The 17,502-nt window shown below is 40.7% G+C and overlaps 1 protein-coding gene across 11 annotated transcripts in view; it reads right to left on the reverse strand.

The window, feature by feature from the left end:
* The window catches only part of GULP1 (GULP PTB domain containing engulfment adaptor 1), a 334,104-nt gene that overhangs the window by 3,048 nt on the left and 313,554 nt on the right, over positions 1–17,502 (reverse strand). For all 11 annotated transcript variants that reach the window (XM_061608241.1, XM_061608236.1, XM_061608244.1 and 8 more), the window contains 2 exons: positions 14,500–14,638; positions 6,780–6,874 (listed from right to left, as the gene is read on the reverse strand). In XM_061608241.1, coding sequence (XP_061464225.1) covers positions 6,780–6,874; positions 14,500–14,638 — 234 coding nt within the window. The remainder of the gene's footprint in view (positions 1–6,779; positions 6,875–14,499; positions 14,639–17,502) is intronic.

The raw sequence follows: 17,502 nt of genomic DNA on the forward strand, positions 1-17,502 counted from the left end.
AGTGAGAAGTAAGCTCTTTTGAGTTCTGTAATATCTTTTCATCTGGAACATCTTGTAGAGAATGAAACTAAACCAGGTTTTGTGTGTACCAATTTTTTAAAATGGGTTTTAACTACTTATATACAACAGACGCTTTTGATGGTATTGCTATCAGGCCTAAGCTCCTTGTTTGCACTGTCTAGCTAAATTAAGTATAGATGGTTAGTGTAATAGATGGTCACAGAGCTTTGGCTATGGGGCGGTATAGAAGTGCAATAAATAAAATAAATAAATAATAAAATAAATAAATAATAAAATAAATAAATGACATGAGCAATAGACCCTAACTGATATACTATCAACTATATGAGAACATCACTCTCAAATTAAAATAAGAGTTTCTATCAAACATCTGCCAAATGTGAAATTGAAAAAATTAATATGGAGGTCTGTCTTTTGTTCGCGGGGGGGCATTATGTGTATACCCTGCAAAACAGTTTTAATAAGTTTAGTGAAATTTCCAATATTGTGGTGGTGGTGGACACACAACCCGAGATGAGACCCTGCTTAATTTATCAGAGGTTATTTAACTTTTGAAAATAAAGACAGACTACTTTATTTAGAGGTTGGACTTCATGGCCTTTTGGGCCCCTTCCAACTCTACGATTCTATGATCTCAACATTTCAGATTAGTGTAAATGAAAGCTGTGAAAAACTAAAAGCAGGTGTGGGAATAGAATGCAAAGGCAACTTTACAGCTATGATTAATCTTAGTCTATTGTTCACTTTTCTGTTATAGCAAACACTCAAGGGACCTCTCTCTTGCAATAAAGAAATGAAAAACTAGTAGTTACAAAGCACATGCCACATAGGACAAGAGAAGTTAACAGGGGATCATTAATGTTTGTATTATGTAAAAGCAATTTCTCTTTTCAATAATATATCAGTTTTTATTCACACTTTCCCATAATACATGCATTTTTGTAAAACAATGGTTGGTTGGAAAACTGTATTGCAAAACTTGGATAACTGTGAACTTTGAAGAATGGCTGTGTTTTGATCCTCAAGTTTGTTTTGGAAAGTGTGAATTTGATAGGTTTGGCTTTAAACGCATACTGAATTGAATTTCTTCCCCATCTTCCTCCCAGGGTATGGTCTGAAGGCACATGAGGCCACCATCTTGCCGAAGTACATCTTAGCAGTTCTTAAACAACTCTGCAGGCTGCTGGTCCATCTAAGAACAAGTCAAACAGCTGCCTTTAGCCTTTAGGTTGCAATCACAAATGCCAACTCAGAAGTAAGCCCCTTTTAATCAGGTTTAGTGGGATGCGGATGAATATGTATAGAATTTCAGCTTTAAAGTGGTTTGGAAGCTGGGTTTCTTAAGAACTCTTTCAACATGACCCTGCCCCAAACTTTGGGTACACCCATCTTCTGACATTAGACACATGGCAAATGAGGAGTGGGCAATTGCTGCCCTGTCTATGAAATGCTCTCCGCGTGGAAGCTCATCTGATACCAAGTTTTGTATCATTCTAGCAGGCGGTAAAAATCTTGTTATTTACCTAGGCCTTTTGTAATGGTTTGATAATCTGTTTTAATGTTGCTGTTATTTTTTCCTCTCTTGCTGCTTTTAGTGATATTTTCTAAGCTTATTGTTTCAAATTGTTCTGTAAGCTGCCCAGAGAGTCCAACAACTGAAAGGTGGAGTTTAAATATTCTAAATAAAAATATATTGTCTCAGCAGATGGCTGCAAGCCCTGTTCCATAAGTATTTCCACCTACTGACTTAGATATTTTATTTATTCATTTTTACATTTATAGACCACATTTCCTCCAAGTTGCTCAGGGTGGCATACATTTTATCCTCACAAAAACCCTGCTAGGCTGAGAAACAGTGACTAGCCCAAGGTCACCCAGTGAGCTCCATGGCTGAGTGGAGATTTGAACTCTGGTCTTCCAGGTCCTAGTCCAACACTCTAATGACCACACTACACTGGATACGGAGAAAGCTCACTGGCCCATGGGGCAGAGATTTACAAATTTGGAATTTATGGCTTAGTCTTAAACCTCAAGCAAGACTGACTAACCACAGAGTTGCAGCAGACGTTTCACTGGACACCTCACTGGAGACCACAGAAGATGTGGATGGTGCATCAAGATTGCTATGGAGGCAAGCAACTCTACCTTCAACGTGCCTTGCAAACAATTCACAGTGGGCCTCCGAAGGCTCTTAAACTCCCATTTCCTGGGGTTGATGTCAACCGACCCCTGACAATATGGAAAAGCTCCATTACACGGCTGCTTGAGAATGCAATGGTGGCAGAGAAGTGGGCTTTCTTCGCTGCCCTCACTGCCACACGGTAGGCACGGTTATGAAGTTTCTCGTGACCGATCAGTCTCGCAGCACATCCTTTGCCACTTGCGCTCTAGCCATCGTCAATCTGTTTCATTGCCCTTAGTTCACTGGTGTACCAAGGTACAAACCAGGCTCCACAATGCCAGAGAGGTGCTCAGGGGCAACTGTGTTAAGAGGTCAACATGTCTTCTTGTTCCACAGCATGAAAAGGGCTTCAACAGAGTCACCTGGTCTATCTACTGGGAACTTCCTCAGGGTATTCAGGAATCCAGTGGATTCCATTAGTCTCTGGGGGTGAACTATCTTAATCTGTCCACCACCCCTGCAGGGGAGGATTGGAGCTGTAAAACTAAACTTCACAAGGAATTGGTCTGACCATGACAATGGGGTGACATACACCCCCTTATCTCCAGACCATCCCTTCCTCCATCTGGAGCAAAAAACAAGTCGAGGGTGTGCCCTGCCCTATGTGTTGGGCCTGTGACAACTTGAGAAAGCCCCATGGTTATCATGGAGACCATGAAGTCCTGAGCCGGAACACTAGAGGCAGCCTCAGCATGGACACTAAAATCACCTAGGACTATCATTCTATGGACTACAGCAACCCCTCCCCCCATCCACGTAGCCTGTACTGGTGTTACACCAAGTATCTTGGTGGGTAAAGCTGGGTCAGATCAACTCCTCCCAGTTCACCCACCCAGGTCTTGGTAATGCACACGAAATTGGCATCCTCAAATCATGGATGAGTGTGGTCTTACTGTATACCAATCTGACGTTAAACAACAGCACGCACAGACCAGTGGGCACAGTAGATGAGCAACCAGAAACCTATCCATGGAAGGAGTGGGAGTGAGGAACAAGGTGTAGATAGCTTTGCTCTCATCTTTTATCGTAGCCCATCACCTCCCCATGGCTATACCTCCTTCTACCCATGGTCACTGAAATTGGGGTGGCATCACTCATGTTCCTCCTTTCCAAGACTCCTCCTAAATACATTATATGAACACAAGAGCCCACCAACAAATCCTACCAGAACCAGTTATCCCAGTACACCACTGAGAGAACTGTGAACAATCAAACCCACTCAACCAGACCCAAAGGGCACATCTACTCCCCCCCTCACACCCAGGGAGGGCCAGCCTTCTGATAGTTGCAGATTCGCACTCTGAAGGCATCTGGCAACTTTTTCCTATCATTCAGTTCACTGCACAGGCTCTCACCCTGTGCAGGAATTACACATACGCCTTACACTTTCCACTACCAATCTCCTCTAGATAGGTTTTTTAAAAATAGAATGGGGTAGCACCCTCATCCTCACTAAAGGAATCCTCAAGGGATGATAACCTTTGGTGCTGTCCCTTCGATGGTGACCCTGCCAGCAGCAGACCTGCTACCCAAGGGCAGCTGGGGTTTTATTCCCACTGACCTAGCCAGGAGCTGATGCCAGAGGCTGCAAGATTGACTGCAGCCTGTCTCTGGATTCAGGGTCAGGCAGAGGGTCCCAATCCTTACAGCACTTACCAGAGATCTCAGCTGTCTCAAGAGACAGCAACCCAGGGGAGCAAGCAAGAAAGCACCCAGATTCTGAAGTATTCACTTCCAGGGCAGGTCTTCTCCAGTCCTCACCAATGCTGCAGCTGTTCCCAAGAACCCAAAGGGCAGCCGGGCTTTTATGCACCCTGAGCAGCCTGAATCCTGCCCAACCCTCCAAGATTCCGTGGCGACGAAGTGCGCTCTCCTACCACCCTGCTTTTCCTGCCACCCAGCGCCATCCATCCAGTGGCCGAGACTTGGACAAGCTTCCCCAAAGCCCACGAGCTGAGGAAGAAGTAGATGTTGGCTGTGAATCGCATTGAACCAGGATCCAGGAAGCTGTGGATCCCAGGCCTCTGCTCAAAGCACTTCAGCCAGGATGAATTTGAGATGGACATCCTCCCTGCAGCCTGGCAGGTGGACCAGCTCACCACCAACAAGGGCCAAGTGGAGGTGGAGAGGGACAACTTGTCCGACGACATTATGCACCTCTGAGAAAAGAAGGAATGCCTCTCCTAAGACCACATCTGCTGTGGTAATTGTGTGCATTGTTTGAAAACATTGTTTTTGTTGCAAATGTTTTTTCCTTTGCTTTTGTTGCCTTGCTCTTGTTGCCTTGTATTTGCATTGTTTTTGTTGCATTGTATTTTTACTGTATATTTTACTGGTTATTTCTTATGTAATCTTTTTTTTTGGTAATATGTTTTATAATATTTTGTTCACCACTTTGAGGGCCTTTTGGCCAAAAAGTGGTATATAAATAAACTATACTACTACTACTATACTATACTGAGCCAGCCAGGAGCTGATGCAAGAGGCTGAAAGATTGACTGCAGCCTCTTTCTGGAGCCAGGGTCAGGCAGGAGGTCCCAGTCCTTACAGCACATACCAGGGACCTCAGCTGTCTCAAGAGACAACAACCCAAAGGAGTGAGCAGTCAAGCACCCAGATGCTCAGAGACTCACTCCCAGGGCAGGTCTCTCCAGTCCCTCCAGTGCTGCAGGTGTTCACATGCAGCAAACAGCAAAGAGAGTGAGAGAGAGAAGAGAGACTGTGTTCTATGGAAATTGTGACCATAGCTTTACAGTTAAGCCTGAACAAAACAACCTATTCTTTCATAATATGTGTGTGTATACACCATAGTTTCAGCATTACAATCAGTTAATACAGACAGTTTAAAAAGTCAATAACTCACTGGAAGGAGCTAGCAAGAAATTTTATCTCATGACAAATGAAAGTAATATGACAAATTTTATCTCATGACAAATGAAAGAAATAATTTAACATGCTGCAGTTTAGATCTCAGACATCAACATTATCATTTATGATATTTTATAGGTCATGAAATGAAACTTATTTAAAAATATACCAACCATCGCTGACGCTGCGCACCCATGAAAGCACAAAGAGACAAGAAATATTAGAGCCTTTGGTAGATTGGTTAGCATCAATAATAACATTATTAATTTAGGCTATAATTTTATATACACTTGCCTGGGAATAAGTCTCGTTGAACTCAATGGGACTTAATTCCAAGTAGATATGCTTAGGATTGTGCTGTTAAACATTTAATTCACAATTAAACTGAATATTAAATTCAGATAACATAAACAGAATATTACAAAATATGCCCAAGTAAAAATAAAGTTTCTTCCAAGGAAGAGTGTTTACTGGTCTAAATCTATTACTATTTTCCCAGTGTTGGGATATGAAATATATTTATAGTACTTCATCTCACTTAGATAAAACATGTTGTACAAATACTTGGTATCCTTTGGTTTCACTTTGTTTACTGTTGAAACACTGGTTCTGGGATAGTTTCTTACTCTGTAAAGGTGGAATAATGTTACAAAGGCAAGGCTCATCTTGCCACTAGCCCTGTACCTGACGAGCCAGTATTGCTCAGGAAGAGCAGTGAGGGGATGGTGGAGGACACAATGCTACAAGGAGGTAAGGTAAGGCCAGTCAATAGGAAATTGCAGCAATGAAAAGAGATAGGCAAGGAGTCCTGTGGGTTTGAAATGAAGTGTGAGTAGCTAATCAACAGCATCCAATTATGACTTAGATGGATAGAGAAGGGATCATGGGGATTGAGTTTCATAAGCTGAGAAACCCAGCTGGCCATCATAATTTGTCATATAGTTGCATGGATGGGATAGGTTTAAGGAAGCTCTACTGGGACTAAAGAAGGCATAGAGCCAGGCAACATGGGTGATAATGACTTGCCATATGAAGCGGCGGGGAGAGAGAAAGGAGCATTTTATATATTCTACAACAGACGACTTCATATGACAACAATTTAACCTGGTTAGGAGTTTAAGCAATATTATATTTTGGTGGGTGAGATCCATCTTAGAAGAGCTTCAAAATATGAAAGAGCAGATAGATATTAATGCAGTTTTGTGGAGAGTGCATTCTTCCTTGATGTTCTGGCAGTGATTACATTCAGATCTGCAAAACCACACAAAGTAGTCCCCGTGCCTCCGTGGAATAAATAGTTCTCCAGAGGAAGCACAAACAGTGATCCTAAATCCATTTCCTCTGGGAAGTACCACAAGAGCTTCTAAATGATTTCAATGAGAGAGTATTAAATCCTCTAAGAAATCTGAACAAGGATTTATTTAATGCCAGTGTGGTGCCCTCCAGATGTTGTTAGACTCTCAATTACCAACAGCTCCAGCCAGCATGGCCAATCAGGGATTATGGAAATTGTAGTCCAGCAACCTCTGGAGGGCACTGCAATGGCTAATCCTCCTAAATATTGAAAAGCACTCTATTAACAACTGAATTAATCCCATTTCCTTTTACTTGCAACACTGAACGTTTTACAGGCTATGAACATGCTGCCTGTTGCATGATCTAATTTCCCTCTTAAGACCCAATGTTTACATGGTAAATATTTTATCACCTGCATCTCATCTAGTTTGGATTGAATGTCTGGAGGGAAATCTCCTGCTCCGCAGCTAAAAGGGTCAAAAGGTTCTGCTCCAAAAAGGTCTCTCTCTAGAAAGAATAAAAAACAAGGAGTCAGCAACACATAAAAGGTAGAGTGTATGGAACCTCAGTCACTAAGACGGCTGGTCAAACTTAGGATTTGAGAGTTCAAAGCAGCAATATTTGCACTCAATGTTATGATGTATTCTAGAAGGTGAGAGAGAACTGGATGATTCTGTTGAGGGATCATTCTCAGTCACTGCATCTTATCCCTCTGAAGAAGTAGTCATGAACTGGTAATGATTTAATTTTCAGTTTATTCCTCCATTTTCCCCTAAAGCATGTTTCTAGGGTTGATGATGACAAGAAAAATTCCAAGCTGTGCCTGTATGAAGTATTGTCATCTTTTAAAAGTAAACATCACCTGCAGGTCTTTCAGAACCTGATGCATGCACGAGTGGTCTCTAAGCAGGAGACATGTGCAGAATAAGTAAGTTGTTTCTGAAAACAAGCCACAGCTAACCAGCTTATTGGCTTTGGTTATGACTGTTTCTTTAGTAAAAGATGAAGCTCAACAAGAAAAAATGCCTTGGCTTGCATTATACTTCTTTAACACAGAGAGTCAAGTTAGAATTAGAACAGCTTTTCAAAGCCATTCAAAATGGATGGTTTCTTAAAGCCCCTCCAGGTAATGGGTTCATGGAATGGGTTTTACTGTCTATGAGCAGTGGGGAGCATGTGGTCCTCCAGAAGTTGTTGGTCTCCAACTCCCATCAGTCCAAGCCAGCATAACCAATGGTCAGACAATGTGACTTGTAGTATAGCAACTTCTGGAGGGGCATGGGTTCCCCGTTCCTGCACTATACAGTCCTAAATAAATGATATGGGCCATGCATATCTAAGATCTTATTTAAATAGCAGCTTCTCAGGTTCCTGCAAAACTAGTGTCCTGGAGCATCTAATTCTCCCTGTCCTGCCCACCCTCAACTGACCACAAGCTGCAAAAGTGCGAGCGATGAAACATGCAGACTGCCCTGTTGTCACTTCTCTCTCTTATCCTTATGGATTAGCAGGGGCTACAGTGCAAGTTGAGTTTCACTATATGTACGGACTCTGGACATTGGAAGTGATGAAATAGTGCTAGTAATCCATGTAATTAGAGCTGATCTACGTGCTCAGAAAAAGAAGGTGGTACATCCCTCCTGGGACCATACCACACCAGAACACTTTCGGATGACATAAATCTAATGACTGACACAAGGTGCATTCAGAACATCTGATCATAGAAAATTAGCACATCACAAAGCTCAAACCAACTTCTTGCTCAGTTGTTTCCTTCCTCTTACCATGACACTAAATGTTTAATTTATCAAATGTTATGGTTCGGATTATATTCTGCTTTGATTGGCTAGAAATTTGCCAGAGAATTATACAAACTCAATCTTATCTGATTAACACATATCACCTCCTTCTTTATTCAGGCTGTCTGCTACTCTCCTGTACACAGTTGTGCCCCACATCTATTCCTGTCACAACTTTTGCAGTGTAACAATCTATATTCTAAAATGGGAGACAGTGAATGTGTATTCTTTCAAAAACTCCCAACATCAATATCAAGTTGGCTTATGTATGAATTTCTCAACCACAATAATACCACACACAAAAGAAACATTTATAAAGCTATTTTATGTGGAATTTTCAGGAGCAAGGAGCTTACGGCTTAAATTTGATATTTCTATTTATTTATTTATTTATTTAGTATCCCACCCTTCCTCCCAGGAGGAGCCCAGGGCAGCAAACAAAGCACTAAAACACTTTAAAACATCATAAAAACAGATCTTAAAATACATTAACAAAACAGCATTAAAAACATTTTTAAAAAAAAAACTTCGAAAAAGGGTTAAAAACATTATTAAAAAACATATTAAACAATTCTGATACAGATGCAGAGTGGGATAGGTCTCAACTTAAAAGGCTTGTTGAAAGAGGAAAGTCTTCAAAAGGCACCTAAAAGATAGCAGAGATGGTGCCTGCCTAATATTCATTGCCTAATATTTTATGCTTTAAGAATATATCTGGAAGTGATTGTTGCTAAAATTAGTACCATACAAAAAATGACATAATGACAGTGCATTACAATGATAATGTACGAGACTGTTAGATTCAATAAAACAAAGAGAAAGATTGAGATATTACAGGACGTAAGATCTTCCTATAAATAATTCACTAATAGGCAAAAAACCTTGTGGTTTAAGAATGTACCTATAGCCAACAGATATTTCTATCAAACTTTAAAAAGCAGGGAAGTTGGTCAGCTATAGTGAATGCACCAGGGGAGCAGGAGACCTGACCTCCTCTCTGAGATATTGTACTGCCCTACAAATTTGTAAAAATACAAACACAATTTGGGTTGGTCTTTCATAGTCCAATCCACTTGCTGTGTAGCTTGGAAGAATTTGGTAACGTGCCTCTGGGCAGGGAAAGGAGGAAGAGGGGAAGGAGGGGATTGGAAGGGGATTGGGGAGGGGAAGGGAGGAGTGAAGGAGGGGGGAGGGAAGGGGCAAGAGGGAGGGGATAAGAGGGAGGAGGAGGGGAGGGCAGGTTTGATCATTTGCATGGTTTTTGAGTTCAGTGGGATTTACTTGTGTGCAATCATGCTCAGGGTAGGTGAAGGGTGCTGAGAGTTGCTAAGAGATGCCCTGTTCCCCTCACAGAGCTTCATTCAGAGCGGCTGACTGTTAAACCACTCTGGTCACTGGAGCTCTGTCAGGGGAATAGGAGTCTCCTCTCAGCACCCTTCACAAACTACACTTCCCAGGATTCTTTGGGGAAGCCATGACTGTTTAAAGTGGAATAAAGGTCTGGTGTGGGCGTGGCCCCCTGATTAGCCAAGCCCAGGGGCTATGAGTCTGGCTTTTGGAACTCTGACAGCTGGTTCTTACTGAGCATGCCTGGTCTTATAATTGAGTTAATGTAAAATTTCTTAAATTAATCAAAAATCAGCCAAGCATTTTTTTTTAACTTTTAAAATGCAGAAGATGACGGTCAAAGCATGGGGCAAGGTCAGTAATAGGATTACAGGTACTCTGTGAACACGGCTGATTTTTAATTAATTTCAACAAATTATAAGAATTCTGACACAAAAAAGTCCAAAAGGGGTCTGGTTTTTCTCTCTGACTGTGTATTGTCATGAACATTTAAAATACCCTCATGCCATTCTGATGCTTCCCATAAGCTCATTGCAAAACAAAACCTTACAAAACTTAGAGCCCTGTACTCAGAAACGCTTGCTTAACAACCCTATAAATGTTCATGGCAATACACAAAACAGTCAGAGAGAATAGAGAGTTCAAAGTCAAAAAAGAGAAAAAAAACCACCCAGAGTCGTTTTGGACTTTTTTCTGTCAGAGTTCTCATAATCCGTTGAAATTCATTAAATTCAGCCATGTTCACAGAGTACCTGTAATCGAATGACTGACCTTGCCCCATACTATGACCTTCATCTTCTGCAGTTTAAAAGTTAAAAAAATGCCTGGCTGATTTTTAATTAATTTAAGAAATTTTGGCTTGAACCTAATTATAACATCGGTCATGCTCAGTAAGAAGCAACTGTCAGTGTTCTAAAAGCCAGACTCATAGCCCTTGGGCTTGGCTAATCAGGGGGCCACACCCACACCAGACCTTTATTCCACTTTAAACAGTCATGGCTTCCCCAAAGAATCCTGGGAAGTGTAGTTTGTGAAGGGTGCTGAAAGGAGACTCCTATTCCCCTGAGACAACTCCAGTGCCCACACTGGTTTAATAGTCAGCCGCTCTGACTGAAGCTCTGTGAGGGGATCAGGGCATCTCCTAGCAACTCTCAGCACGCTTCACTAACTACACTTCCTAGGAATCTTTGAGAGAAGCCGCAACTGTCCAAAGTGAAATAAAGGCCTGGTGTGGATGTGGCCAGGGACAGGTTTGGTTTAAATTTGGGTGGGAGGCTACATGTACCTGCTGTAGAAAAAAGGTGGGGGAAACTCTGAAAAGCAATGATACTGTTCACAATGTTTTCCTTTTGGAGAGGAAAGGGGTTTCCCCTCTACCCAGTGCCCACCCTCCCAATCTCCTCCCCCCTGCACCTCCCATGGGTCAGTGTTGGACTATGACCAGGGAGACCAGGGTTCGAATCCCCACACAGCCATGAAGCTCACTGGGTGACTTTGGGCCAGTCACTGCCTCTCAGCCTCAGATGAAGTCAATGGTAAAACCACCTCTGAATACTGTTCAACATGAAAACCGTATTCATAGGGTTGCCATAAATTGGGATTGACTTGAAGGGAGTTCATTTCCATTTTCAAACATGACTGCACAGAAATAAATCCCACTGAACTGAAAAAGTATGCAAATGATCAAACCCACCCTCCCTTCTCCTCCCTCCTATCCCCTGCATCTTGCCCCTCCCCTCCCCCTTCCTTTGCCCCTCCCTCCGCATCCCATTCAATCCCCTCCTTCCCCTCCCCTCTCCCTTCCTCCTCCACTTCCTTCTTCCTTCTTTCTCCTCCCCTGCCTACTCCAGCCCTCCCTCCTGGTCAGTTTTACCTATCCGAAGCATGATTGCATGGGAGTAAATCCCACTGAACTCAATAAACATGCAGATGATCAAACCTGTCCTTCTCCTCCGCTCCCCCTCCTGCCTGCTCCCATCCCCCTCCTCCCCTCTGCCCTACCTCCTCTACCTCCTCCTCCTCCTCTGTGGTCAGTTTCACCTATCTTAAGCATGATTGCAAGACAGTAAATCCCACTGAACTCAATAAGCATGCAAATGATCAATCCGTTCTCAGCAAACGTGCACAGGATCTCATCTCTTACCTCCTGGATTAAAAAGCAAAGAAATTCACTAATAGGCAAAAAAGAAGCACGTTACCAAATTCTTCTAAGCTACACAGGAAGTGGATAGGACTGTGAAAGACCAACCCAAGTTGTGTTTGCATTTTGACAAATTTGTAGGGAAGTACAATATCTCAGAGAAGAGGTCAGGTCTCCTGCTCCGGTGGTACATTCACTATAGCTGCCCAATTTCCCTGCTTTTAAAGTTTGATAGAAATATCTGTTGGCTATAGGTACGTTCTTAAACTGTAAGGTTTTTTGCCTGTTAGTGAATTCATTTATTATTGGATTTTAGTTGCTCTTCCTGTTGGAATAGCTTGATCTCAGAAATGTCAAATTCTGCAGCATTTGGTTTGAATACACATCAAAAGATGTCTCGGCATCAAGAATGTGAACACCTAAAATAGCTGTGCATTTTCTCCCCCATCATCAGTCATTTCAACACCCCTGCATGCTTTCTTCAGAAATTCTAAAAGTGATGGAGATTTTCACTATTTTGTTTGATGTTTCTCTCATACAAGCCTTTGGTTGCCTGCTGAAGCAAGAAATCAGCCTTGGTTTTCAAACCTGGAATCTATTTTCCTTATTGAAAAGGCACCATATAGTTCACGAGCAGGCTGGAGTTAAGTATTTCATATTCAGTTCAAGATAATATAGTTGACTGATCAATATCCAGGGAGATGGTGATGTCAGGCCGGGTTCAAGGCCCTTGTGTTGATATACAAAGCTCTGAAAAACTTGGGACTAGGATACCTTAAGTACCACCTGAACCCTTATATCCCAGCCTGATCAAAAGATCATCCAAAGGAGTGCTGTTAGTTATTCCCCATGTTACAGAGGCCCAACTAGCTTCAATCAGAAGCTGGACATTTAGTGTGACCAGTCCCATGCTGTGGAAACCTCTTTCAGCAGAGATTTGGCAGGCACCCTCACTTTTGACTTTCAGACATCTATAGGTTTTTTTGCATATTAATAGGCCTATGCAGTTGTTTAAGTTTTTCTTGAGTACTCACTTTAACTGATTGTTCTGAAGTGCTTTTAATGGCTTTATGCTTTTATATTGTACATGTCATGATAATATGTGAGAGGGTGGTATATATAAATACTTTTATAAATAATAAATCCTTAGAGATTTCCCTTAAGCAGTTTACAATTTATTCCAACATGAAACAGAAAGTAGACAATATCTTTCTGAAAAATGGCAGTTTTTTCCCACTATTTTATGTTAAAAACACAAGAGATGAACCAAAACTTGCTCACTGGCCTTGTACACATCACCTTGAACCATAGTTAAACTAAACAATGGTTTTAATATGAACACACATGTATGTACATGCTGCTGAAATTGTGGGCCTTTTGCTCCTCCCCCACTTCTGCTGCACTGCCAAGGAACAAGGCATGGTGTGGCTCAGTGTTACGTTCAAACACAGGCTTGTGGTTTGTTTCTTCAAACAAACTATGAGTGATAAGCCAGGAACAACTCTTGGTCACTCCCTATTGTTTGTTTGCAGAGAAAACAAACAAATGCTAAGACCATGGCCAGTAGTGTGGCAGTAGCAGGGGAGAAGAGAAGCACCCGTGTTTTCAACAACGTTCACAACCAGCATGCGGTGAATTCACATTTAAACCATTGTTTAAAGTGACATGTGAACTAAGCCATTCAAACAAGTTTGGAATGCTGGGAGAAAAATCCTTCTCTTTTTCCGTGATTCTTTGGCACTCCTCACAATTAAGTTTGTGTATTTGTTAAATGAACCTCACTTGCAATGACCCTCAGTGGTGTCATGAGATAGGCAAGCCTGACTGGCTTTGATTTTATTTACTGACATCTTGATGATGTTATCACATCAGACAAAGCTTCATTATATCATCCTGTATGTGATACCAGACTTGGTGGGATCACCCATGTGACTCACTCATGAAAAAAAGTAGTTGCCACCAGGGGAAACAGTGATACAGAACAGGTTTAAAATAATATTTTTGTTTTGCATTATCAAGGTGGAAACTGGTGGGGGATATTTACATTACCTAAATCATTACTTTTACCCTGACAATCAAAACTGGTGAACATCTGGCACAGTCCCATTAATACTTAATGTTAACTACAGGCATTACTGAATAGTTGTAGAAATTATTGGACAGCTTGGCTGTGTGAAGAAGTACAGACACCTGATTATAGGAACAGGGTTAAAATAGCACTGGAAGATCTAGTAAGACTTTACTTCTTCTGGGATGCTTCAAAAGGGAACCATATAGGTGGTTCTGAAGTCAAGTGTAAGCTGCTTTTGTCTTTCTAGGCAGGACCAGCTGTGCAGAGTGTTTCTTTTTCAACATGTAACATGCTCCATTGTCTTCCTTCTGTAGTCACTGGAATGAGATGGCCACTACATTTTTCTTTCAGCATGGGAACAAACAACAGTGTAGTAGTAGATGAATTATGGCTGAAGTGGCATAATGGAGAGCACAGAAGTATTTCCATAAGGCTAACGTGGGACTAAGCTGCTACTGCTTGAGAAGGTATGTAAAGACACATCCCAAGACTGCTGTTGCACCAAATGAAACAATATATTCAGTCCTCTAGTTAGTACATGTATAGTTGAATACATATTCAGTATTAGCAGCTGTTTGATTTTTGCATTGAGTGAAGATATTACTTGAATTGGCACATACATCAAAGCAGTCAGATGATGCCAAAAAAGCCCAAACTCTCAAAACAGGAACGCCCCAAATTCAACACTATCATTATTAAATGTGTGGTTTCCAAAAACTGTACTTGGCTCAGTATGAAGATGGAAATAAATCAGGTCAGTCATTACAAAACTTACTGATCTCTGCAGATCTGCTGGGCACTGGCGGAGGCTGTGTGCCATTGCGAGTAGGTGTTGATGACTGAGGGGATATTGGAGAAAAGGGAACCATATCAAAGATGTCAGTGGAGGGTGATTTAGGTGTCACACTGCCTGCCTACAATAAGGACAATAAACATTAGGGCAATATTTCACATGATAAAATCACAATATTGAACTTTTTTTTTGCATGCAGAAGATAAAAGCTACATTTTCAAACAAAGCGGCATGCTAAAACAAAGAGCTGATATGAAGAAATGGCATTTGCAGCCTGAGGTTTATGAAACATGCTATAAAGCCTTCACACACAAAACCAGTATTATAACATTTCACAGTTTTAGCATATCTGGTGTATTCAGAATTAAATGGCTTTTAGATACAAAACGTGAACACTTTTGCATGAAGAAAGGTAATGCCCATTTATCAGGGCGGTAGGTTATAAATCAGAACTAGTGCCTGAAATTAAAAGATATAATGCCAGTTTTATTTTATTAATTCCATTTTGTGTAATAAGAGGATTAATATTCTGACAACCTGACAAGAGCAGTAGTTCTAAACACTGAGATAGCATTCTATAATAAAGCAGTAATTTGGATGTCAACACATCAATAACAAAGAATATATTTAATCTAACTTTTTTTAAAAAAATATTCTGCTTAACACTGTAAAAATCTCATCACTAAAAGCCCAGAAATTCTGGTTGGGTTCAGCAAAATATAATTTGCTGAACATATCTATCTTCTCCCTGATTAAGATTAATAACCACATTTGAGAATCATTTTACCATTACTATCTAAGCAGGAATACTATCCCAAGAATAAAATGTGCAGTAATAACATACAAAAGGCAGGGTGATATACAGAAGAGAAGCTAAGTAAGGAAACATTTCTTTCACAGGGAGCTCTGAAGCAATTGTATTTTATTAACATTGCAGAAAACATACTCATAACAGAAAATCTGAGCTGTTTCTAAAGTGTTGTACAAAATAATCTCTAGTTTGGTTATTCTAATGTTACAATGGAATAAGACTCACTGGACCTACACTGACCAATTATCTCCGCATAATAATGGATTAAATTGATATCAGTGCCATACTGGGATAGGAGAGCTTTTTCTTTCCTCTTACCACTTAGCTCTTATAGATATGTTTTAACTGGTGGTTAAATACATTCAGCATCTATTTCAGTTCTTATATATTAACAGTGCTTATATCTTACATTAGTTGTATCTAATGGTGCTCTTCCATACACAGACCTTCCATTTATGGAATGTTCTCTGATGTAGCACAGGACACTTCCAATAAATACTGTGTGTGTGTGTGTGTGTGGGAAAAGCACTTTCCTCTTTCACTGGATTAGAACACCTCCTATGACCAGAACTCCTTTGAGTAGAGCCCTCTGTATTTTGCTTTACTGAACAATTTTAACTAAATTGATCTACAACATGAGCAATGCACTCTAAACAAGATGGAGAATCTATACACTTCTTAAAACAAATGTTTATACTAATATAAGTTTGAACATATCTTTTGTATTATTATTCACACCCACACCCACACATACACACTATCCTTTTATGATAGTTACCCAGTGGCTCCCTAAACTATCCCTTCAGAGTTACAAAATCATGGATCATTTTGTTCCTGGGTAACAGGCAGAGATAGGAAGTTCTTTCTTCTATAAAAGCTGGAATGCCAACACATAGCAAAAGGAATTGTAACTTTGGCATTTTAGGTATATGTTTAGAGCATGTTTCAGTATACTCCTGGCACTAAGTGATTTATGTTCATAGAGTAATTTGTCTATGCACTGTTCTAGCTGCAGTTTATAGTGATCTAATGGAAAGTGTCTGGCATCACAGATGTCAAAAAACAACTTATATACCCTTTTTCTGTTCAAGTATTGTGTATTCCTAACACCAGTGCTCCTTAGTCTTCAAACTTTCCCTGAAGACTTCAGCTGGATGGCTGCTGAAGTGCAACTGGAAAGGGGATTCTCCAGATTTTGAGGCTAGTTAGTTTCAACATTGGTAGAAGTTTTTTGGCAAGCTGAGCATTCTTTGCTGTTAGGTACCACAAATGTACTTCACCCATTCTTTAAAAAGGGAAGTCTCTTATGCAGGAAATCTATTCTTCTTTTAATTAGATGTGGTTAATGAGCTATTGCTTTGAATTTGGACTTGAATTACTATTGTACAAAGGGGGTATGCTAGCTAGAACTAGGAATGTGCTAGAATTCCACCCAATTTGGATTCCATTAATTCTCTTATTCTCCATCGTTGCAGATTGAATTTTTATGTAACCACTTTCCATGGCTATTTTCAAAAACAGTTTTTTTAAAAAAACATTCACTCTAAAATATCAATATTGATAATTTTATTGATATTTCTTTTCATTTATTGATATTTCCTTTCTAAATATCACAATTTCCTTTCAAAATAGCTACAGTAATTATTATTTTTTTGGTGAGGAGAAAAAAATGGATTGGTAAAAGCAGCGGATAGTGGACAAAGCTTGAATCGATACCGGCCTGCTAGGTTGACGGAATGCTTTTGAACCAGCACCAGCTGATGGATCTCATCCCTAGTTTGAACTGCCTCAGTAAGCCCTATAATCATCTTGTTAAAAAATGTGGGCTCTTGAAATTAACAGTAGAACAGGGGTAACTAACCTGTGGCCTTCCAGATGTTGTTGGACTCCAACCCCCATCATCCCTGATGACTGGCCATTCTGGCTGGGGCTGATGGGAGTTGTAATGCAACAACATCTGAAGGGCCACAGGTTAGCCACCCACATTCTAAGCCCACTGTAAAAACAGGACCATAATTGTTAAACAAGCTCAATTTAATCCTGTCTTTTTACAGAATGGACAATATCACTTCTTAAGCACCTAAATTACAAGGCATTGTTAACTTGTGTGTAGGACTATGCAAGTTAGCACTAGGGCTATGCAACTGATTTGTTCAAATCACAAACCAAATCAG

The sequence above is a fragment of the Rhineura floridana genome, chromosome 2, assembly GCF_030035675.1.
Source record: "Rhineura floridana isolate rRhiFlo1 chromosome 2, rRhiFlo1.hap2, whole genome shotgun sequence".
In the NCBI taxonomy this organism is placed as follows: domain Eukaryota; kingdom Metazoa; phylum Chordata; class Lepidosauria; order Squamata; family Rhineuridae; genus Rhineura; species Rhineura floridana.